Source organism: Theropithecus gelada, chromosome 7b (genome assembly GCF_003255815.1).
Source record: "Theropithecus gelada isolate Dixy chromosome 7b, Tgel_1.0, whole genome shotgun sequence".
Classification (NCBI taxonomy): domain Eukaryota; kingdom Metazoa; phylum Chordata; class Mammalia; order Primates; family Cercopithecidae; genus Theropithecus; species Theropithecus gelada.
The window spans coordinates 46,636,052-46,661,010 of NC_037675.1; the positions used below are offsets into that span (position 1 = coordinate 46,636,052).

General features: G+C 37.4%; 2 protein-coding genes across 3 annotated transcripts in view; one reads left to right on the top strand and one right to left on the bottom strand.

Moving 5' to 3' along the window:
* The window catches only part of FANCM (FA complementation group M), a 72,361-nt gene extending 66,692 nt beyond the window's left edge, over window positions 1–5,669 (top strand). For both annotated transcript variants that reach the window (XM_025392504.1, XM_025392505.1), the window contains 3 exons: window positions 940–1,315; window positions 3,430–3,721; window positions 4,643–5,669. In XM_025392504.1, coding sequence (XP_025248289.1) covers window positions 940–1,315; window positions 3,430–3,721; window positions 4,643–4,781 — 807 coding nt within the window. In that variant the 3' untranslated portion in view covers window positions 4,782–5,669. The remainder of the gene's footprint in view (window positions 1–939; window positions 1,316–3,429; window positions 3,722–4,642) is intronic.
* Window positions 5,670–7,947: 2,278 nt separating this feature from the next.
* Window positions 7,948–24,959, bottom strand: part of MIS18BP1 (MIS18 binding protein 1) — a 55,695-nt gene continuing 38,683 nt past the window's right edge. Inside the window, exons 12-17 of the mRNA XM_025392506.1 lie at window positions 22,440–22,612; window positions 21,168–21,328; window positions 15,438–15,586; window positions 10,828–10,915; window positions 9,171–9,225; window positions 7,948–8,983 (exon numbers count right to left, since the gene is read on the bottom strand). Coding sequence (XP_025248291.1) covers window positions 8,880–8,983; window positions 9,171–9,225; window positions 10,828–10,915; window positions 15,438–15,586; window positions 21,168–21,328; window positions 22,440–22,612 — 730 coding nt within the window. The 3' untranslated portion in view covers window positions 7,948–8,879. The remainder of the gene's footprint in view (window positions 8,984–9,170; window positions 9,226–10,827; window positions 10,916–15,437; window positions 15,587–21,167; window positions 21,329–22,439; window positions 22,613–24,959) is intronic.

The following is a 24,959-nucleotide window of genomic DNA, read 5'->3' on the forward strand; positions in this document are numbered from 1 at the left end:
TTGTAAGAGCCATTTGCATTTCTTTTTTGAGAGCACATTTTATTACTTGCTTTTTGTGGATCACACAGATATTGTGTATTCTGGCTACAAGCCTACATGAGGGCTGTAGGGCCGGTATGTCGATACCAATTCTGAGATTTTTTCCCTCTCTACCAGATATCAAGATTGACAGCTACTTTTTCCTTTCTGCTTTTATGGAGTAGATTTATTTTTTATTTGCGCTTATAAAAATGTTTAACCGTTTTTGGGGACAGAGGTTCGGACATCTGGCACTGTTTCCCGTGCCCTGTGCCTCTGCAAAAAGAGGAGCTCATGGTTCACAGGATTTGGCAGATTACTTTGGAAAGGAAAGCTGGGTATGTTCTGGCTTAAGTAACTTCCAAAATTCTCACTTCCATGTTGTTTTTGACCTCGGTGTATTTCTTCCTTTCTCGTCAGACCATTTATGTGTTTCTAAGTATTTTTTACAAACATGTTTTTTAAAACTAAACAGGTTTAGTTGTTTTCAACTGGAGATACTTTCTGGTTATCTAATCTTCCTATTATTTTTCAAAAATGTCTTGTCTGGTTTCCTTATTCTTCACAATGAACTCTAATCTGCTCTAAGATTATTTCATCTTCCATTCATTTGTTTTTTTTCTCTAGGCTAAAAATTATAATTTTCTTTTTTAACACTTATTTCCTTTCCTGTTCATTTTTAGACTTTCTCCTATTTCTTTACATCCTACTGTTCTTAGCTTTTGTTGTTAATTATAGCTTTATAGTTTTTTGAGGTGTAAGAATAGTGACTTACGTGTTCTTTCATGTATTGTCACTTTGGTCAAATTGAAGGAAGAAAACTGGACGTTCTCAGTACGGAGAATCAACTTTGGACGTGAGACACTTATGGCACATTTATGTATTTCACCTGATTGTGACCAGTGTTTTCCACTTTTTCAGGATGGTAGTGCTTTGGAGGATTCTTGCGCTTCAGGGGCATCCTCTTCCAATTCAAGACCACATTTAGCTGGGACACATAGTTCTCTTAGACTTCCACAGGAAGGAAAAGAAACCTGTATTCTTGTAGGCGGTCATGAAATAACTTCTGGATTAGAAGTAATTTCTTCCCTAAGAGCAATTCATGGGTTGCAAGTAGAAGTTTGTCCTCTTAATGGCTGTGATTACATCGTGAGTAACCGCATGGTGGTGGAAAGGAGGTCTCAGTCTGAGATGTTAAATAGTATCAATAAGAACAAGCTCATTGAGCAGATCCAGCACCTGCAGAGTATGTTTGAAAGAATATGTGTGATTGTGGAAAAGGACAGAGAAAAAACAGGTTTGTATTTTTAAATATCTTTGTTTATAAGACTGTAAAGGAACTTGACTGTTAACTTAGTTTATTCTTCTATTATTAGGATGTGGGAACTCTTAAAATATAAACACCTCACTGGTGAATGTCATTCTTATTTTCCTGCAGCCATAATGGCTTTCATTAGTTATTGTATTTAAATACAGCTTATGAGAACTGAAGGGTTGGAAATTGAAGGCAAGTCTGCCAAATGTAAGACTGTTTCAGGAACCCACGAAGAATGAGGGCCTTAAATAAGGCAGCAATGGGGAGGAGTAGTAGTATTCGGAAGATGTTTAAGGAGTCAGGATTAGCAAGAGTTGGTGGGAGGAGTTGAGAATTACTGAGTTGACCAACTTCTTGGTTATTGAGCAGTTAAATAGTGGTACTGTTTATTGCAATTATGAATATAATGGAAGCAACAGATAAGAGGGACAAGGAAAGTTCAATTTTGAACACGTTAAGATCGAGTTCTCAGTGGGTCACTGAAGTGGGTGCCTAGGATGCATTTGGAAGTACAGGATTGGAGCTTCAGGTAGGTTATTTCTGCAGTAATTATTCAATTGTATGGCGAGCCGTCAAGAACAGTGAAAAGATCATGAGATACGGAATCAGAAGACACACCGTTTCTATGGTTTCTCTATGAGACATTGCACTGACAAGTCACTCCCTCTGAGGAACTAATAATACACTTGTCCTATTCATCTTGTGATATTATGAGGACTAAGTAAAATCATGTAGTTGTGAAAGCCACTGCAGAAGAATTGAACATTTATACTTTTGGTAATAGTGTAGTTTATGCAAAACATTGGTATGGGAATTGGGCAGCTTTTTCATCCCCATTTTGTCATTGGTGAACCATGTGGCCTTAGATAAGTCATTTTATCTTTTGGTTACCCAATTTTTTTTTTCCTTTTTTTTTTGAGACAGAGTCTCGCTCTGTCACTCAGGCTGGAGTGCACTGGCACGATCTCAGCTCACTGCAACCTCCACCTCCCAGGTTCAAGCAATTCTCTTGCCATAGCCTCCTGAGTAGCTGGGATTACAGGTATGTGCCACCATGCCCAGCTAATTTTTGTATTTTTAGTAGAGACGGAGTTTCACCATGTTGGTCAAACTGGTCTCGAACTCTGGACCTCAGGTGATCTGCCAGCCTTGGCATTCCAAAGTGCTGGGATTCCAGGCATGAGCCACCATGCCCAGCCTTTTTTTTTTTTTTTTTTTTTGCGGCAGAGTCTCGCTCTGTCACCCAGGCTGGAGTGCAGTGGTGCAATCTCGGCTCACTGCAACCTCTGCTTCTTGGGTTCAGGTGAATCTCCTGCCTGAGCCTCCTGAGTAGCTGGGACTACAGACGTGTGTCACCACGCTCAACTAATTTTTTTTTTGTATTTTTTGTAGAGATGAGGTTTCACCATGTTGGCCAGGATGGTCTCGATCTCTCGACCTTGTGATCTGCCTGCCTCGGTCTCCCAAAGTGCTGGGATTATATGTGTGAGCCACCGTGCCCAGCCCCAGCCTCTTTTTAATTTGAAAAGTCAGGGATAAAGGAAATAGATTTGGAGTAGACAGGAAAGTAACATGGCAAAGGTTATAGAAAAGTATCGAGGGCCATGATAGGGAATACCAATAAAAGGATTTAAGTAGAATATGGAATAGAAAATGAACAAGAAAGGGTAGGGAACTAATTGGCAAGATGACATTAAAATGGGTGTACAGGGTAATTGTTGAGTGATTCTTTGGAATAAATACATAAGATAATTTTATATCACTTAAACCAGTACTTAATGCGCCCTTCCTCAGAGCTAGCATGAAAAATTAGAGATGAGTAATACAATCTTGGCCTTCAGGAGTGAATTATGTAGGAATATAAGCTCTTCCTTATTCACCTTTCTATGTTGATTCCAGCTCAAGGTGCTCATAGTTATCCCTATTTTCTTTCTCAGATATTTGAGAAACATTAGTTGTAGGGTTTCTCATTAGCAGAATGTGGCACTAGTTTGCCAATGGTGTAGATCTTGGGATTTTAATAAAATAAAGTATATTAATGATTCTACTTGATATTAGTTACTAAAGTTTGCCTTTCCCTAAATATAAATATTTAGGAGACGCATCAAGGATGTTTAGGAGAACAAAAAGCTATGACAGCCTGCTGACTACCTTAATTGGCGCTGGAATCCGAATTCTTTTCAGTTCCTGCCAAGAAGAAACTGCAGATTTGCTAAAGGAACTGTCTTTAGTGGAACAAAGAAAGAATGTTGGTATTCATGTTCCAACAGTGGTGAATAGTAGTAAAAGTGAGGCACTCCAGTTTTATTTAAGTATTCCTAATATAAGTTATATAACTGCATTAAATATGTGTCACCAGTTTTCATCTGTGAAAAGGATGGCTAACAGGTATGTCTGTTGTAATATTTTTAAATGATTACTTCTAAAAGATTCTTAAAAGCATTCCATAGAAGTTTAACGTTAAAAAAATTTAAGAGGCATCGTGCCTGTTAGATTTTATTCAGTAAACATTTTTTGCCTGCCAACATATATTAGTTACTATATGAAGCTGAGGGACATTAATCGAAAAAAAGAAAAAATAGGTGTAGGGATTTCCTTTGAGAACCTTAGAGCTCTGTGGAGAGACAATAAATAGCAGTTACATTTGACCTTGCAATCTAACATTTCTGGGCTCTTCAGTTCTGTAACAAGAAAAATGAGCATTTATATTGCTTGAAGAGGGAGATTTTAGAATGTAGTTCATTTTAATTAAAGGCCTACATCAGATACTGTCTTAGCTCATGCTGCAATGCTAAAATACCATAAACTGGGTAATTTATAAATGACAGAAGTTTATTTCTGCCAGTTCTGGATACTGGAAGTCTGAGATATGGCTGGGTTCTGGAGAGAGCTTTGTACTGAGTCATAGACTACTGCCTTCTCATTGTATCCTCACATGGCAGAAATAGAGCTAGCTAGCTCTTTGACCTCTTCTTATAAGTGCACGAGGATATCCACCTTTATCAACTAATTCTCGAAGTTGCCTCTTCCAAATACCATCACATTGGGATTAGGGCTTCAACATATGAATTTTGGGGAACACAAAAACATTCAGTTCATTGAAGATATTGGAATTGTTTTTCTAGATAATTTTAAGGAAAGGAACCAAGTAGCTGTTTTATCCAAACTAATTTTCAAGACATCAGCTGGACAGATAATACTTGAGATGATTTCCTTAAAGGCTACTGTGTTTGGTGTTCTTTAGGTAATATTAAATTTTATAAAAGCCAAAAGTCCTAGTGTAATGATTTTGTCTCATTTATTTTTCAGCACACCTCAAGAAATCTCCATGTATGCACAAGTAACTCATCAGAAGGCTGAGGAGATCTATAGATATATTCACTATGTATTTGACATACAAATGTTACCAAATGATCTTAACCAAGATAGACTGAAATCTGATGCATAAGCAGGCTGCTAAAGATGGGGTTTTCAAGGAACTCTCACAATATTAAACGTACTTCAATAATCATTGCTGTTTTGTGATTATGTTTATTTGTAAATAGAATATTTCCTTAAATATATTTTATATTGTACATATTTTTATTTATATAGATTATATAAATTATTAAAAAATAAAAATCTGATGTTTGGTGATCATTTTGACTAGATTATGAAACTAATTTTTTTTATTAAATAAAAGAAGGTTTATTAAAAGTGTTACTAAGGGTAGTTTAAGAAAGTAAAAGCTAAGCTAGAGATATACTTTGGAATGTTTCCCAAGATTAAAGTTGTACTGTTGTGATAAATAGTAAAGTTGATATGTCTAACTACAGCCAACTTGTTGATTTTTCCCATGTGTAGATAGTATACTTTAAGTGTACCGATTCTAAATATGTGTACTTGGTAAGGTGTGGGTGATGGGTGGTTGTGAGATAAATGACCCAGTAACTAGGAAAGTAGAAAACTTAACTGAATGTTTATCTGACCAGAGGTGTGTCCCAGTTAAGTACTGTCAAATCTGTTAATATGAACTCTTAATATGGTTTGGCTGTGTCCCCAACCAAAATCTCATCTTGACTTATAATCTGAATTATAATCCCCATATGTTGGGGAGGGACCTCCTGGAAGGTGATTAGATCATGGGGGCGGTTTCCCCCATGCTGTTCTAGTGATAGTTTTCAGAGGATCTGATGGTTTTATAAGGAGCTTTTCCTCTGTTCACTCTGCAGTACTCACGCCTAGTGCCATGTGGAAAAGGAAACGTTGGCTTCCCCTCCACCATGATTGTAAGTTTCCTGAGGCCTCCCCAGCCATGCAGGACTGTGAGTCAATTAAAATCTTTTCCTTATAAATTTCCCAGTCTTGGGTTATTTCTTCATAGCAGTGTGAGAATAGACTAATACAAACTCCCAGCTACCTTACTCTTTTTTGTTGCTGAAATATATTCAAGGTGGTATATTGGTTTGGACTTAGAAAGTTTCTTTTTAATATAAATTACTGAATTCAGGCCCATTATGTTGACCACATTACATTTACTGTTTTGATCCATTCTGTTGTCTGTGATGACATTAAGAAGGCTTTGCTTGGGGCCTGGCACGGTGGCTCACGCCTGTAATCCTGGGCAGATCACGAGGTCAGGAGGTCGAGACCATCCAGGCTAACACGGTGAAACCCTGTCTCTACTAAAAATACAAAAAAATTAGCCGGGCGTGGTGGCGGGCACCTGTAGTCCTAGCTACTTGGGAGGCTGAGGCAGGAGAATGGCGTGAAACTGGGAGGGGGAGCTTGCAGTGAGCCGAGATCGCGCCACTGCACTCCAGCCTGGGCGACAGAGTCAGACTCTATCTCAAAAACAAAAACAAAAAAAGAAGGCTTTGCTTGTATCTGCAATATATATGACATCTTTCTTCTAGTCAGTCTAGTACTAAAGCAGCCTTTAATTATGTGAGTCCTTTATTCTCGGCCTCATTTTTACCCCTATTACATTGTTGGGTACTTGAACCAGCCTCACTGCAGAGAGCTTTCCTCACCTTAAATCTGGCAGGGACTTCAGAGCTCATGTAATTCAAATCACTTCTCTTCCCTTTCTTACCAAATGATAAAAGTGATGCCCAGAAACAAGTGACTTATTCAAGTTTAGGCTGGCAAATCTAGAAGCAGAACCCAGAAACTAGATATGATTCTCTTTCACTCTATGGTGTTGATAAAAGGGGACAAAAAAGTTATTCTGCTTAGCTCCTTTGAGATAGTATCAACTCTCAACTTGTCTGAAAGCAGCTGACTTCTTATGTCTGCTGCTCAATAATTCTGTCAAAACCAGAGAGAGGAAACACTGTAAGTTATTGCCTAGTGTGCAGTTATCAATTTTCTGTAACTAGACTTTTTGAGTATTTCTCCTTTAGTAGTGAGCACAATGCTAAGCTTTGACAGGAGGAAAGGAGCCTTTCTCCTTCCACTGTGCTACATCTTCATGCATCATGCTGCTGCTACACTGTCAGCAGGGACTGTGGGTAGGGGCATCTGGTGGTGCTTTGCCCCAGCTGCATGCCAGAATCATGCAGTCCCTCAACCTCAGAGATACCACATGCTCAGACTCAGCTGTGTGTGTACCCATCAGACAAAAAATATTACGTACATTAACATGGTGTTACAGACATAACCTAGAGGATTTCATTTATTTATGCTTTCTGTGTGGAGAGCTCTATCCATATTTAGGCTTGCAATAGCCTCCTCCTATACTCATTGGTAGCCATTAACCATTGATTATCCATCTTATTATTTAAGTCCTTAAGGTCTTTTTCTTTTCCACTTTTAAGTCTCCTTTGGAGGTTACTTACCTTAAACTTTATTATTAGTTCATCTTATGACCTGATAGAAATGGGACAAACCAGGTACCTGGCAGGTGAGATACCTTAGAATAGGGAAGGCGCTGGAGGAGTTCTGATAGGACAAGGGAATATATAGGCAGTAGGGGTCAGACTCTTGATTTGAGTCAAGTTTATGCCATTTCAATTACCTTTTTACTTTTTGTTAAGGGATTTAACCACCTTCTTAACTCCTAAAACACTATCCATTAACTCCAAGCAGTATAGTATTAGATCAAGTATTGGCAACTCAAGTAATACAACAGCACTTTTTTTTGGCCACTCCAAAATAAACCTTTCTTTTGATCCATCCTATATCCACCAACGGTCTTTATGGCAGAAATAATCATAGTAGTTTAAAGAATAATCTTAGTCCAATTGCACTGTTCTTTTTACAGTGTTTCCATGAGTCCTATAATTATACAACTGCTGATTATTACTATTTTATTTTATTTACTTATTTATTTTAAGAGGAGTCTTTTTCTCTTGCCCAGGCTAGACTGCAGTGGCTAGTTGCAGGCATGATCATAGCACACTTCAGCCTTGAACTCCTAGGCTCAAGCAATCCTCCTTCCTCAGCCTCCCAGGTAGTTGAAACTACAGGTATATGACACCAGGCCTGCTCTGACTAAAACACTTAAGAAACAAGAAAATGTTACTTTTTTTTTTTTTTTTTTTTTGAGGAAACTTAAAACAGGACCACTCGTGATTTGTTTTTATTTCTATCACCCAGTAATTAGTAACAAACAAAAAACAAGAAACCAGTATTATAAAAGCAAACTAACTTTATTTGAATAATCTAAATAGAGAACAAAGGTAGATGAATGTGTAGCCAGAAGGAAAATATCCTATATGTCAAGTTTCAAAACATAATAAGCGAAAATAAGTTTATTTCTAAACGAAATTTCAGTGAAAGAAAAAGGATGTTTATTATGACATAATATATTGATTACTAATGGTGGATCTATTAACTGTCTAATCTAGTCAAAATAGTTAAGCTGTATCTGCATATGTAAATAACACTTAAAAATTAGAGAACAAAATAGTAAATAATTATTTAGTAAAATAAAATAAATATCTAGTAAAATAATGGCAAAGCAATAAACTAAATATACATAGGTTTCATAGATATGCCAATCACATAAAATAAAAACAATCAGGAGAGGAGCATGTCAACAATGTGTAATTTAATTCCAACAATGTGTAATTTAAACATTAGGCTTGGATAACAACTGGTAACAAATCCTACTCTGGCTTGGATAATAACTGGTAACAAATGCTAACTTAAAAGTTTTCATGAATTCAATAGCTACCAGTACAACCTCTGTCATCCTTGTCGCCTTCCCTTACTTACTTAAATGGTAGCAAAACTTTCTTGAAATTAAAAAAAAAAATCTGTTTGGGAAATGATTTTCTTAAAGTAAAAAGACTTGGATGCATATTTAAAAAGTATCTATATATTTTAATATGCAAAAACAAATGTACAGATGTCTACACAAGCAAAAACAATTTTCTTTACATTTTTAGTACTAGAGCAATAAGGATATTTTAGTTTGAACACAAACACATGAAACCTTCAAAGAAGTCCACATTTTCATAGGAAGCTACTTTACAAAGAAAATACATGTACTCCAGTTGAAAATACAAACACACTGTCTGCTTTATGATAAAAATCCCAGGAATCATATTTTCTCATTTTACTATGCAGAATCAGAGTTTGAAAAATAATAATCTTTCTCTTCTTCATCTAAAGATTCCACAACATTAGTGAAAAGTTTTCCAATACCAGAGTTTTCTCCTAAATCTGTGAAGAGAAGTTTAATAAAAAGATTAATAAATTTCTAAAAGTACTTTCAATAAAACTGAAAACAACTATAAGGAATAAAATGCTAAGTCTGTCCACTTAAGAGCAATTAATTTTAATACCATTTAAATAAAGAATCTACCTTATAATAGAACTGAGCCACAAAAGAAAGCTGTAAGTATATTACCTGTGTTAAGTGGGGTTCTCCTTCTTGGTGTTGGAGTTGAGAAATCAGTTTCAACCTATAAAAGAGTTACTATTAATAGCTAAATGGTACCTCCTGGTGAAATCTATCTCAAATCTAGACAAAATTAAGCATGCTTATCCCCAGGTTACTTTGAACTATAGGTTACTATGCCTATAACAACATTTAATCACATTATAATTATCTGTGAAATGCCTAATTCTCTTTTGGGTTTATTCAGGGCAAGAACCATGACTTACTCAATGTTGTTTCCCACTGCTGGCAAACACTACTCATAACTATAAACTAATGCTATAGCAGTTAAAGGATAGTCTATGGGCCTCCAAAAGTTGCCAAAATGTACTAAGTAATTAGGTAATGAATATACTGGTTTAGTAAACGTAAAATATAAACAAAATTTATCATGATTACATATAGTAATTATAATTACAATACTATACTATTACAGTATAGTAATTACTATACAGAATAGTAATTACTGTATTTTACCTACAGTCTGTTAATTTAACAGTACAATGTTTTGTACTAGCAGAATTTTAATTCTCTGTACTTGAAATTCTTGGCTAAAATGGTAATGTAAATGGCAAGTTTGAAGTACATGCTCACACACATTACAATGCTTATCAAACTATTGACCATGGCTGGCAATCATTAAATCTTTTAAAAATAAAAAGTAACAGAATAAAAAATATAATAGCCCCTATACTAAGAGTAAGTACTGTTTGAAGAAATTTTTGAGATACAAATTCATGCTCACAGACTGTGATATAAATGTATTTTTTTCTGACATGAGGTAAAACATTATTATATCATTTAGCCCTCAAAATCATTTGGTAACATAAATCAATATAATCATGATCCCCATTATCATACCACACATGAATAAAATGATATTAGAAAGCTTAAGTAACTTGCTCAGTGTCATAAAGCAAGGGACTCAAGGGGGTTCCCATAAGTTACCATTCTCTGAGATTAGCTACTTACTTTGACGAAATTTGAGATGAAATACTTTTTTTCAGAATCCTAGTACTTATATCTGATTGATAATCAGTTATTGCAATTAAAATCAGAAAATTAAAAATTTAAAAAGTAATTCAAGGGGATAAAGCATTGTCCTAATCTTTTCTCTGAGGGATACAGATCATTCTATTAAGGCATCTTTTAGTTAAAAATTTTTCTGTAGTTGGATTTTAAATGTTAGAATGTAAAAAAATAAAATTAAGTAGCTACATCTGAAAAACACTTGAAACCATTTTAAAGCTACATAGGATTTGATGAAATGTCTTATTTTATGAGAATCATGACTCAGTCTGAATTATTCTTTAATCCTTGAACAGATAAGCTTTTGTGTTTTGCCTGAAATATCCTTCCCAGACCTGTGTATATTTTTACCACCCTTCATTTCCCAAAAATCAAAGTTTTTACCCATTTTCTCCTTGCTCCAATGTTTCAGTCTATGTAATGCCATCTGTAATCCTACAGTACTTATGTACTTACCTCATTCATGGCTTCATTATTGTAACTTATTACATTATAATCACTTTAGGGACAGGGACTGTCACATCACTTATAACTACCACAGTTTATCATATATTAAAGTTGTTTCATAGATATGTGTTGGATAAAGAAAAATACTTACTAATTTTTTCTTGATGTTGCCCCAGACAATACCACCATTACTTTTATGATATTTTTGCATACGAAAAACATATTTATCACAATCATTCCTGTTTGAATACAAAATAATTTTAAGTCAACAATATTTTTAAGTCAACTTAATAATTTTCAGTTAACTGTCATACTTTTAACCACAGGTTGAACAACAATTGCCTAAATTAATTTCAAATGTATTTCTTTTTTTGAAACAGGGTCTCACTCTGTCGCCCAGGCTGGAGCGCAGTAACATGATAATGGCTCACTGTAGCCTCAGCCTCCTGGGCTCACGTGATCCTCCCAACTCAGCCTCCCACGTAGCTTGGACTACAGGCACATGCCATCACGCCTGGCTAATCTTTGTATTTTTCTTAAGAGACAGGGTTTCGCCACATTGCCCAGGCTGCTCTTGAACTCCTGAGCTCACCAAGCAATCTGCCCTCCTGGGCCTCCCAAAGTGTTGGGATAACAGGCATGAGCCACCATGCCTGACCTCAAATGTATTTCCATCTTTAAAAAGTACATTCTGTATTTTAAAGAGGACAATACAATGTGCCTATGGAGATGGGCAAAACGCTCAAACATTTTAAAGGAAATACTGAATAAGGCTATTTTGGGAAATTATGCTTTGCTTACTGCTCATTGTACTGTCTACGCTCTTTCCAGTATCTTGCTGCCTCTCTTCATTTTCCAAAACTCCCACTGAGACCTCTGGTCCTTGGACTCCCTTTTGCTGTACCATTGTTCACTTCCTTCCCTATACTAATTGAATCTCAGTTTATTCACTTTAAAGATATGCCTGGTGATTGAAAACCCTCAATTTTTCCAACTGTGCTGGGTTTCCAATCCAGCTCATCAAGCCTTTTATTTCTACAAAACTTTATCTTTCTTGAATTCCCCATACCAACCACCAAATTTTTTTGTTTTGTTTTTTTCATTTCCTTTACCTTATCTCTTCCCTTACAAGTAAATAGGCTTGACTCATAACTGACGAGATTAAAAGCCAAGTAGAATGGTTGGTTGTTTTTAATTCCTAAAACCCACAATTCCTAATCCCACTTATGACAGTTAATACCAGCTGAACACCCATTTCCATACTCTCCCTTGGCTCTAAGATCTTACATACCTGAGTATCCTGTTCTTTATGACTATTTGGGAACAACCTTAAAGTTGACATGTAGAAATGTGACTGTATTAAGATACTTATCTGAATCAAACACTGCTGTATAGCAATGAATAGACCTCATCAGGTATTAGCAAACTGCTTAACAAATGAACAGGTGCGATCCCAGCACTTTGGGAGGCTGAGGCTGGTGGATTACCTGAGGTCAGGAGTTCAAGACCAGCCTGGGCAACATGGTGAAACCCCATCTCTACTAAAAATACAAAAATTAGCCGGGCACGGTGGCATGTGCCTGTAATCCCAGCTACTTGGAAGGCTGAGGCATGAGAATTGCTTGAACCTGGTAGATGGAGGTGGTAGTGAGCCGAGATCGTGCCACTGCTCTCCAACGTGAGCAACTCCATCTCAAAAACAAAAAACAAATGAACAGGCCTAGCCACTTGTTCAGGATCAGCAACTCGTAAGTCTATTGTCAAAGAGATGTCTCTGAAGACAAAGAGTTTTTCACTTCTGAAGTGATACAACTGTTTGATTACTTAAAACTGTTATGAAAAGTTCATCAATTACTAGAGATAGTAAAGTCAAAGATAGTGAAGAAGCCTAAGAAAATCTTTTTTTTTTTGGCTGGGCGCGGTGGCTCAAGCCTGTATTCCCAGCACTTTGGGAGGCCGAGACGGGCGGATCACGAGGTCAGAAGATCGAGACCATCCTGGCGAACACGGTGAAACCCCGTCTCTACTAAAAAATACAAAAAACTAGCCAGGCGAGGTGGCGGGTGCCCGTAGTCCCAGCTACTCGGGAGGCTGAGGCAGGAGAATGGTGTAAACCCGGGAGGCGGAGCTTGCGGTGAGCTGAGATCCGGCCACTGCACTCCACCCTGGGCGACAAAGCGAGACTCCGTCTCAAAAAAAAAAAAAAAATCTTTTTTTTAAGAAAAAGTTTTAGACAATATAGATACATGACATAAGTGAGTGTATCGGATTTCCTTAATTGTAAAAGTGATGTAAATGGACAGAAAATATCCCCCAAAACAAAAAACAAAAACTCACAACCCACACTGGTGTCATTCTATAACCTAGAAATAATGGCTGGTGATGTGTAAGTTAAGAAATTTCCTTCCTTATGAATTTGTTACATAAAATTGGGATCATACTGAATGTAGTTTTCCTAGCTTTAAAAAACTACTATCCACTGGATATTTTTCTGTCATTAAACATTCTTGAAGACATGATTTGTTTCATATTCCATTATATGGATAAATCTTAATTTATAACTTTCCTTATTTTTGGATGTTTTGGTCATTCTCAAACTTTCAGTATTATGTTTTATGGTGAACATCTTTGTTCATATAAATACATGCCTGTCCAAATCTCATATTTCCTTAAAGTGTCTAATAAAATTCAATGGCCAAAAGGATGAATTTTTTTTTTTTTTTTTGAGACGGAGTCTCGCACTGTCACCCAGGCTGGAGTGCAATGGCGTGATCTCGGCTCACTGCAACCTCCACCTCCTGGGTTCACACGATTCTCCTGCCTCAGCCTCCTTGGTAGGTAGGATTACAGGCGCACACCACCACACCTGGCTAATTTTTTGTATTTTTAGTAGAGACAGGGTTTCACTATGTTGGCCAGACTGGTCTCAAACTTCTGACCTCGTGATCCATCGGCCTCAGCCTCCCAAAGTGTTGGGATTATAGGTGTGAGCTACCGTGCCAGCCAAGGATGAATATTTTAAGGCTTTTGATGATTTGGTCAAAGTGCTTATCAAAAAGTTTGTCCAAAATTGTATTCTCAATATGCTTTCACCTGCACTAAATACTAAAATAAAAAATAACTTTTAGATGCCTAGGAAAATTATATTTTTATCCAATAAGTGCAAATTAAAATTTTAGCAGGCTTCCTGAGAGTACTGAATAGTGTTTTTCTCAGTCATTATTATCTTGCTTCTGCCTCTCATTCTGTGGAAATTGCTCTAAGATCAGCAATAGCCTCTTACTCTCCAAATGGAATAGCCTATTTTCAGGCCTCATTCTTACTACTTTCCATCTTTTTTTGGTGAAATTTTATTGTTAGTCACCCCTACTTTTTTCTTAATTTTATTTATGTACATGTTTCAAATTGTTCCTGTATTCACATGGTTCAAAATTCAAAAGCCCCCCTCTCCTTCCTCTAGCTACCTTAGTTCTCCCTAAAGATCACCAATGTTTTGGTTTCTTATGCATCCTTTTAGAAATACTTAATCTAATAAAAGCAATTATATACACACACACAAGTATATACATATATGCATACACACATATAGGTTCTATTTACACAAACAGTATATTATTCACTACATCTACCTTTTTCTCATTTAATGTATCTTAGGCATTTTATCATAACAGCCATAAAAAATATCTTCATTAATTCCTTTTTTTTTTTTTTTGAGACAGGATCCCACTCTGTTGTCCAGGCTAGAGTGCAACTGTTGCAATCACAGCTCACTGCAGCCTAGACCTCTGGGACTCAAGCAATCCTTCTACATCAGCCTCCCTAGTAGCTGGGACCACAGGCTTTCCTCACTGCATCCTGCTAACTTTTTTTTTTTCTTTTGGTAGAAATGGGGTCTTCCTATGTTGCCCATGCTGGTCTTAAACTCCTGGGCTCAAGTGATCCTCCCACCTCAGCCTCCCAAAGTGTTGGGATTACAGGCTTCAGCCACTGTGCCTGGCTCTTCATTAATTTCTATGACTACATAATGGACGAGGATTCATTTAATTAGTCCCTACTGATAGATTTTTGAGGTACTGCAATTTAAACAATGCTACCATGAATAAGATGTACATTCACAATTCTGTAAGTAAACTTCCTAAGTCAAAGGGTATGTGCATTTATAATTTTGATACTTACAGATTGTTGCTGCAAAGATCGCACTAATTTACCTTCTCACTAGCAATGCATGAAAATTAACAATGCATTCCTTGTTAATTTGTAGGAATGCTGTATATATTACAGAAATTAGCCTTTTGCCTGTGACAAGCTGCATATATTCTTTTCTCAGGTTGTCTTTTGTTTGTAGTGGTTGGTACCAGGTAAAATTTGGTAAACATTTTTATATAGTTGACTTTATTCATCTTTTCATTAATGGCTTGTAGGTTTTATATTATAGTTAGAAAGACCATCACTAATCTGGTATTATAAAATAATTCTCCAAGGTTTCTTTAGTTTTTTTTTTTTTTTTTTAATTTTTTACAAGTAAAACCTTGATCCATTTTTTGATCCAGAAGTAAATGTGGATTATATCACAGTGCTATTTATTGAATAGAACCCTGACTTGATGAAATTGTCCATCCTTAACTTCTAGAAACTATACATTCTTGATTTTTTAAATAATGACTCTTCCCATTACTGGCATCTATGGTCCTCATGAAATGTTTAAATGTTCCTCACTACTCTGATGCAGAGAATTAAAATATCATATGCATGAATATTTACCTATTTATAGAAGCTAGCATGCCAGGACTGACATGCTGACATTGAGGAGTTTTTACCAATGGAAAGATAACTGATGATGGAGTTGTTGGATTTTTGTCCATATTTGGCAGAATATCATCATCATCTTCACTGTCCTGGAAACTTGGCAACTAGAAAACAAGTATTTATCATCAGCAGACACCCCATAAAATGTATTTTCTCATTATCACAAAATAGTTTTTGGAGGACTGATAGGTTGGTTCTCCTTCTTATAACTTTCCAAGTTAGATAATTAAAAACAATAGTAGGTAGAGGAGTAGAGGCTAGAGGAACTCCATTTTAGATGCTAATTCACCATGCTGACTTCTGCTTAAACCCGGTTCTGGAAATGCCTCTAAGATTTCTACTTCCATGTACTTACCAGAAATTTTGTCCTTAGGTCAAAACAACCTTGGTGTTACCGTAAACACATACTTACCATAAATCCGTCCCTTAGGCAAATTCCCTATGGTATATAAACCCTGGGTCTGGGGTGATAACAGTGCATAAATCCACCATCTTGTGGCCACCCAAGAGATGGCTTCTGCTCAAAAGTCTCTATTAAATGTTTCTGAGAAACTGTATTTGTCACCCTCTTTATTCAGCCTGTAACCGAGTAGTGTGGCTTCAAACCAGGTTTTAAAACTTTTTTATTCCTTTCTCCCCAATTTTAAGATACAACTTTGAGATAAACTGCATATGTGTTTCCATTCATCTTGAAATACAGCCTCAAAATGTGAACCTCCATTCCCTTTCTTTACCCATTCTATGCTCCCATGCCTTATGCACATATATTTACCTAGACACTTTTTAAGTGCACACCATGCTCGTTTATCTGGTCATATATTTCCTTAGAAGCTTCAGGGGCTGGATCCTGGCACAAACTGGATACTTTAATAATTCTCTCCCCAGTCAAGGCCAAAACTCACTCCCATCTAGAAATTTACTGCAAGATTTACTACAATTAATTTGTAACCTGGTTGGGCACCATCCACTACAATTAATTTGTAACCTGGTTGGGCCCAGGATGGTGCTGGCCCCTTCACCAAATGGAATAATATTTCAAGATAAGCTGTTGAAGCACACTGAGCCACCTGACACCTCCTAACCCCTCCTCTCCTGCATTCCAAACCATTCTCTCTTTAAAAACTCCTATGTTCACTCCACAAATTGAAGACTGGAATTTTTGGAATTTCACCCACACTTCCCTTTGCTGGCAGATAATAAAACTCTGTCACACCTTGCTCTTGTTATATTGTCTTCTTTTCACAAGTGGCGAGTAGTTGGACTCCTCTGCTGGTTACAATTTTTGGTGGCCCATACAGGGAGCCCTGTGTATTCACAGGTGGCTCCAGACCCACCTATCTGATCTTCTGTTAGATGGGGCCATGGAGCCACCTGTGAGTGCCAGCTGCTCGTGGCTAGCTGACCCCATAGAAAGAACATTAGGGGAGCTTCCAGCAGCTGCCAATGTGCCTTTGTCTTGCGGAACCTCCTTTTCTCTTTGTCACAGCATCTGCTGCTTCCAAAGCTTCACTGATACAAAGAGAGTGTGACATTTTGAAGAAGTCGACAAACGTTGGAACTGGGTGAGCTGCTGATGTGCACCTAGCCTCCCTCTGACTCTTTTCAGGGTGTTGCTGGGTCTCTGCTCTGTTTAGACTTAGCTGTTGGTGTCACCATTTGGCCATTTTTACGCATTTGTATTTGTGGCACCCTCAGGGCTTTGTTCACATTGGACTCAGTCCCCTGGTGGGGGCTGTTTGAAACTGAGGCAAGGAGTTTGGAACTCTACCCAGTCCTCTTAACTGGGGATTTGTTTGGAGGCAGTGCACCATTTGTTTGCACATGTAGGTGTATAATTTTAATGTGTGTATGGGCCCTAATCTCTCTTCCTCCATCTTTTCTATTCCTCCCAGTTCCATCCCACTGACTACGTTGGAAACAAGCCATCAAGCCTAACCTCCCCTGGGCTTGAAACAGCTCTGGGTTGGAAACAAGCCTAACCTCCCCTGGGCCATAAACACCATTAGCTTCCTCCAGCTGGAAACAGCTAACCTTGACTGGTGACTTGTGGAAGTGGGAATGTTACAGCAGGTAGCTAGTCAGGGATAAGCAGGGAATGAGCAGGCCTCCCCATCCCCTACCAGGAATGTTATTAGGCAACCATCCTATGATGGTCAGGTGGTTGTTAACTGTGTCTCTAAAATAATAATAAATTGCAGCCAGCACCAGGGAAAGGCAATCTCTCAATAAACAGAAACACCTAAAATTGGTGATGAGCAGCTTCCTGATAAGATCTCAGAAGCTGGGCGAGTGGGCTCAAGCATGTGCATTAAGAGGCAAAATGGAGGAGTTTAACTGGTATATGACCTCCTACGGACATTCGACTGGTAAGCGAAGAAAGCCTCAAGTGAGCCTGTGTGCAAATTCAGTAAACACACTGTAACTTGCTCCCCTCCCAAGTGCTAGCACACCACTGGGCATGCAGACAGCCCACCCCAAAGTCAGAATCAGGAGAGAAGGAACACAAGACCCCCAGAAGCATGCCAACATATAAAACCCCAAGTCACAAAGTTAAACCATCCTTCAAGTCACCTGCTTGGCCCTCTTTTGAGAGTACTTTCCTTCCTTTGGTTCCTGCTTTAAAGTTTTTTAATAAACTTTCATTCCTGCACTAAAACTTGCCTTGGTTTCTCCTTCTGCCTTATGTTTCCTTGGTCAAATTCTCTGTTTAAAAAATTTTCATAATTATTAAAAAAAAAAATGGAGACGGAGTCTCCCTATATTGCCCAGGCTGGTCTTAAGCTCTTGGGCTCAAGGGATCCTCCTACCTTGGCCTCCCAAAGTGCTGGGACTACAGGCATAAGCCACCACACCTGGCCAGAATTCTTTCTTCTGAGGAGGTAAGAATTGTGGTTTCTGCAGACCCGTATGGATTCGCTGCCAGTAACAGAAGGGATTCATCCTACACTATATAGGTCTAAGGTGCTGAGGCTCTCCCTGACAGAAGATAAACAAGAGTGATGGGGGTCTGCTGGTTGCACAGGTTTAGGCTGTGTCTGCTAGAAATTTTAAGGTCAAGGAACAAGGACAAGGACAGAGCCTTAGCCTTTAAAAGACTTAATTTCTCTTGTGTAAAACAGAGATAATAACACCTATTTCTAAAGGTTATGTAGACCAGAGGTCAGCAAATGTTTTCCGTAAAGAATCAGATAGTGAATATTTTAGGTTTTGTGGTCCAGTCTCTGTTCTAACTACTCAACTCTGCACTGTAGCATGAAAGCAGGCATAGACAATATGCAAACAAATCTGACCTTTCGTATCAACAGAACAAAACAAAACTCTAATTCACTTACTATTATGCTTAGCCCTCAGTAGGAACTCAAGCAGTGTTAACTATGTCACAGAAAATGAGATAATTTGTTGCTGTCTATTTCTACTTTAGTTCTGTTCTTTACATTTCCATTTTTGTGAGACGGAGTTTCGTTCTTGTTGCCCAGGCTGGAGTAAAATGGTGCCATCTCGGCTAACTGCAACCTCCGACTCCTGGGTTCAAGTAGTTATCTCGCCTCACCATCCTGAGTAGCTGGGACTACAGATGCCCACCACCACACCAGCTAATTTTTGTATTTTTAGTAGAGATGGGGTTTCACCATGTTGGCCAGACTGGTCTTGAACTCCTGATCTCAGGTGATCTGCCCACCTTGGCCTCCCAAAGTGCTGGGATTACAGGCGTGAGCCACCATGCCCGGCAGTTCTGTTCTTTATGATGCTACTATTGCATTTAGGCTAAAATATACACATATAGAACCTGAAATGATGGTGGGATAACATAAAGGGTACAAACCCTAGTGGACCACAGTGTTTTGAAGAAAACATTGTCAGGGCCTCTGGTGGCTCTCTTAAGACTTCCCTCGGCCGGGCGCGGTGGCTCACGCCTGTAATCCCAGCACTTTGGGAGGCCGAGGCGGGCGGATCACAAGGTCAGGAGATCGAGACCACAGTGAAACCCTGTCTCTACTAAAAATACAAAAAATTAGCCGGGCGCGGTGGCGGGCGCCTGTAGTCCCAGCTACTCAGGAGGCTGAGGCAGGAGAATGGTGTGAACCCAGGAGGTGGAGCTTGCAGTGAGCCGAGATCGCGCCACTGCACTCCAGCCTGGGCGACAGCGTGAGACTCTGTCTCAAAAAAAAAGACGACTTCCCTCTATAACCAGTGTAAGCAAAAACGGGGCCCAGCTAATGTTACTAAACTTTGTAAAGCGTTGTGTAGCCTTTTTAAATTGAAGATGATTTAATGACAAGAAATTGGTAGATGAAAAAATTACGCTTATGTCTAGCTCACTAACTGTTTGAATTCTTATACTCAATAGTCCAGTTGTCTATTATCCACACATTTCTGCATTACTTTAATCTTAATAATCTTTGTTTTTTTTTTTCTTTTTTTGAGAAGGAGTCTTGCTCTGTCGCCAGGCGGGAGTGCAGTGGCTGCAATCTTTGTCTAGGGGGTTCAAGCGATTCTCCTGCCTCAGCCTCCCAAGTAGCTGGGATTATAGGCAAGCGCCACCACGCCCGTCTAATTTTTGTATTTTTAGTAGAGACAGGGTTTCACCATGTTGCCTAGAATGGTCTTGATCTCCTGACCTCATGATCCACTCGCCTCGGCCTCCCAAAGTGCTGGGATTACAGCATGAGCCACCACGCCCCGCTAATCTTAATATTCTTAACATTTATATTTAGATTCTAGAAAGTCTTAAATGTGCATTTAATATCTGTATTGTATTTCACTGTGTTTATGAAAAACATCTTTACTGGATATACAGATTGTTTCCAGTTTTTTGCTATAAAGATAAAACTGCAATAAATATCTTGCAAAGATTTGGGGCTTTTGGATTTCTTAGGATAAACTCTCAAGAATAGAATAAATCTTTATGGCTTTTATAATGTATTGCCATAATGCTTTCTTACTAAAAGGTACGATTCAATTTGTATGCCCACTGATGTATGACTGTATCAGTATCAGCACTGCTTCTGTTAGCAGTGGATATTTTAACTTACTTTTTTTTTTAAGATTCTGTAATTTAGAAAGTATACATATATAACTTACTTTACTTTCTTGAATTACTAACTAAAATGACTACTTCCCCAAGTGTTTATTCAGCCTTTTGAATTTCTTCTCTTTCACACTTTTCCTGTGATCTTGGTACTTTTTGTTATTCCAGTAACATTTGAATGACTTGTTCATATTACAGATACTAGCTTGGTTTTATTTGCTGTGAATTACTCCAGTCACTGAAATTTTTACTTATTCTACTCTTCATATGACAAAAATTCTTTCATACATTCAAATCTTTTAATACTGTGCTACTATCATTTAATCCCTACTTTCAATTACTACACAGTATCTTTTATCACCTTTAAAAAAAAGTTTGCTTGGTAGTATATTAAACTTTACATATGTTTCGCCTAATTCTAGGTTTACTTTACTGTTTGGTTCTACAAACATTACCTTTGAACCGACTGAAGTGCAGACTCTAGAAACTAGTAAGAATGGCATATATCAGCACATTGTTTGCCATAAGACTATGATCACGTCTAGGGAGGCTACTGATCCTTCGCCTAAATATTAGTGATGAACACTACCATACATAAAAATGAAAGATACAAAAGTCAATACAGATAAGGAAAACAATGATTTTGTGCCTCTTACCAGTATTCTTTGATGCTGTAAAGGTGTTGTACTGAAAAAATCATCATGGTCATCTTTTGGCAACTGTTCCAGAAATTCCCTCATCTGTTGCTTCCTTTTAAGAGTTCCCACTTTGGCAGTTATCTTAATAGTTTGTTTCTGATCAGCATCACCTCGCTTGCCTGAAGAGTCAGCAAACCATTTTGATAAGGATTTGGTTATTTATAGTAACTGCTCTATAAAGTTAATAGCCTTTGCAAAATCTAAACTGTGCATTCATGTTAAAACAAAACAAAACAAAACAAAAAAACTCAGCCTTGGCCAGGCTCAGTGGCTCATCCCTGTAACCCCAGCACTTCGGGAGGCCAAGGCAGGAGGAATGCTTGAGCCCAGGAGTTCAAGACCTGCCTGGGCAATACAGTGAGACCCCATCTCTCTAAAAAATATAGATATAGATAAAGAAAGGAAAAAGAGAATGAAAACTTAGCTTTTTATTTTACAAGTCTCCTATAGAAGAAATGATTATTTCTACACTGGGATCTGGGATTTGTGCAATATGATTAGCCCATAGGATACTCATGAAGAAGCTAAGATTAGGCAGGGTCAGGTTAAAAACATCTTTTTTTTTTTCTAGAGATGGGGTTTTGCCATGTTGCCCAGGCTGGTCTTGAACTTGTGAGCTCAAGTAATCGGTCCACCTCGGCCTCCCAAAGTGCTGAGATTACACGCATGAGCCACCACGCCTGGCCAAAAAGATCTTTACATTGCAAGAATGATTGCCTCTACACTGCCTCTTGCTGAATGCCTAATTTATTGATTTTGCTAAAATATATAAACCTTATTGAATTATGATGGGGTACTGGGTTCTCACTAATGCTTATTACAGAAATTCTCTGGCATAATCAACCTTTTACTAGTACTCATGAACAGGAGTATGTAATCATGGGACTATGAAAAGTGAGTATTTTCTGAGCTTTCTCATAAATTACTTGGGGATCTGACCCAAGTGCCTTTTAATTAAACCCTCAGAACAATAATTCAGATACTGAAATCTCTAGATCTAACTGCAGAATTCCTAAAACTCAAAGCACAAGGCTACTAAACTACTACTGATGGAAGTAGAGACCTAGGTAAGACTTAAAAATTAAACATGATTTCTGAAATTCTTTCTAGCTTTAATATTTTAAGAAAATACCTATTAATATTCATGGATAAATATAAAACATATCTGATTTCAGTGATCAGAAATCAACACTGAGTACTACGGAAAAAACTATTTACTACAAAGTTTACCATTTTGGCCTTTGGAATTGGCTGGCTTTTTCTTAGTGACATGTTTCTGGGATCCTTTTCCTCTGGGATTTTCCATATATTTCCTCTGGCATTCTTCAGCAGATCGAGAACCTACAGCCGCAGCTACATCTGACCAGAAACCAGGTTTGTGCTTTGGAAGAGATGCAAAAGCACTATGGAAGATCAAAACCAATTAAAGAATAAGAAATTCAAACCAATGACAATAACCTCTTAAAAGCATACCACTGAATTAATGAGATTTACTGAGATGAAGGAATTGGTTTTATCGAAATCATTCTGGATAACAATTAAGAAAGATATTATTCCCTCCCCTCAATAACTTACTCTAGTGCTTAAAATATGAAGATGTAATTTTACCTATCTAGTAGATGTCTTCTAACTATTTTGATGTGTTTTATTAAGCCTGAAAAATGACCCTCAGCCTTTCAACTTTTTTTTTCTAAGTCCAACTAATCGATGATATGGTTTTTTAGGAGACTCTGGCATGACCAGATTTTCTACACTGTTACCTTAAATCTTACTGGTGCTAAGTATATTGGACAATAAGCTCTTAGTTCTCTTATACAGTCTAGGTTATAAGCTATTAAAAAGTGTTATGCTTGCTTTCATTCTACTATACTTTGTAGAACTCAGTATTTTAGATAAATGCTCTCTTAATTAAGGAAAATGAAAACTGAAATACACAAAACTATAATACAGAAAACTATAAGGAAGTCCCTAGTTTAACATTTGAGTTACATTCTACAAGTTCCTTTGTAAATGATTTAGAACCTGGTATACAAGTTACCACCCCCACTCTCCCCATAAAGATTTTATGCATTGTGGTTAGATTGACAATTTAGTCAGAAAACATCTATGTAACTCATCAATTAGCATAAAAGTGATATTAACAATGTTATTTCAACTATACCACATCTTTATTTTTAATCTGTTTCTTTGGCAAAATATTTTTATTTCTACTTGGGAAAATTTTTAATCAGCTCTCTGGGATTAAACAACCCTGATTTATAAAGTCTGATGATTTTCAAAGGGTAAATACTCCCATTGGGGTTGATGTCAAGCTACCAACATGTCACTGAATGTGGAGTTGATAAAACACGTGTGATGGCACACAATTATATAGTATTTCCACCATACAACAGAGATGAAGAGTCTCGAGAACATATGTAATAAAATGTAAAATAATTAGGAAGTAATGAGTTTTGAGCATTATCTTTGTTTTAAATAATTATAAGTTTATATAATTTAATTTTTAATGACTTTAACACTCAATTTTTAAAATTCCCCAAAATTTAACAATCAGCTCTTGTAAACAGCTACCAGTTGACCACAGCATACTATTCCATGCAGAAAAGAATACTTATGAGCATTAAATACTTGTTAATGAATTATTTCACATAATTAATCATTCCACAGGTATTCTAAAGTGAAAAACTAGAAGGACTTGGGAACTCAAGCTTCTCTATTTGTGTGTGTGGCTAATTTCTAAATCTACGACTGTCTAAAAGAACTATTTTATATAACACAAACAATAATGTATTTAATAAGAAACTAGTACTTAATACATCTCCTCTAGATTATTCCAGATAATTTAAAAAGACACACTTAAACATATCACATCATGTTTAAAACTTGTTTCATTATTAGCATAAAACCCCAAATCCTTAGTGTAACGCTGTATTGTTCCTTGCCCAACTCTCTAGTCTCATCTTGTACTGCTCTTTGGTCAACTTTCAGTATTCCAGTCATTCTGGCCTTTTTTATTTTCTTCCTTTTTTTTTTTTTTTTTAAGTCTCGATCTGTTGCCCACACAGGAATGCCAGGCATTATCATAGCTCAATGTGGCCTCCAACTTCTGGGCTCAGGCGATCCCCCTGACTCCGCCTCCTTAGTGGTTGGCACTACAGGCACAAACCCCACACCCATTCTTTCAGTATTTCTAAATATGCCCTCTTTCTACTTTTGTGTATGCTATTCTAAGGTCCATTTGTCTTGAATCCTGGGTTTAAATAATTCTTATTTATTGATATAGTTTAAATATGTGCCCCTACCCAAGACTCATATTGAAATGTATCCCCAGTATTGGAAGTGGGGCCTAGGGGGAGGTGACTGGTTAATGGAGGTAGATTCCTCATGAATGATTTAGCACCATCCCTCTTGGTACCATTCTTCTGATAATGAGTTCTCGTGAAATCTGGTCATTTAAAAGTATGCAGCACACTTTTCCAGAATGTCATATAAATGGAATCATATAGTATATAAGCCTTTGAGTTGGCTTCCTTCACTCAATATGCCTTTGAAATTCAACTAGGTTGTTGTATGTATCAATAGTTCTTCCTTTTTACTGCTTAGTAGTCCACTCAAAGAATGCACCATAATTTATGTATAAAGTACGACAGAAATCAGGGAGAGGGAGGAACTTGGCATAGCACCCTTTAAAGTTGTTTATGAACTCCTAGGCCCATCCTGCAAATTTTAATATATTTTCATTTTTGTTCA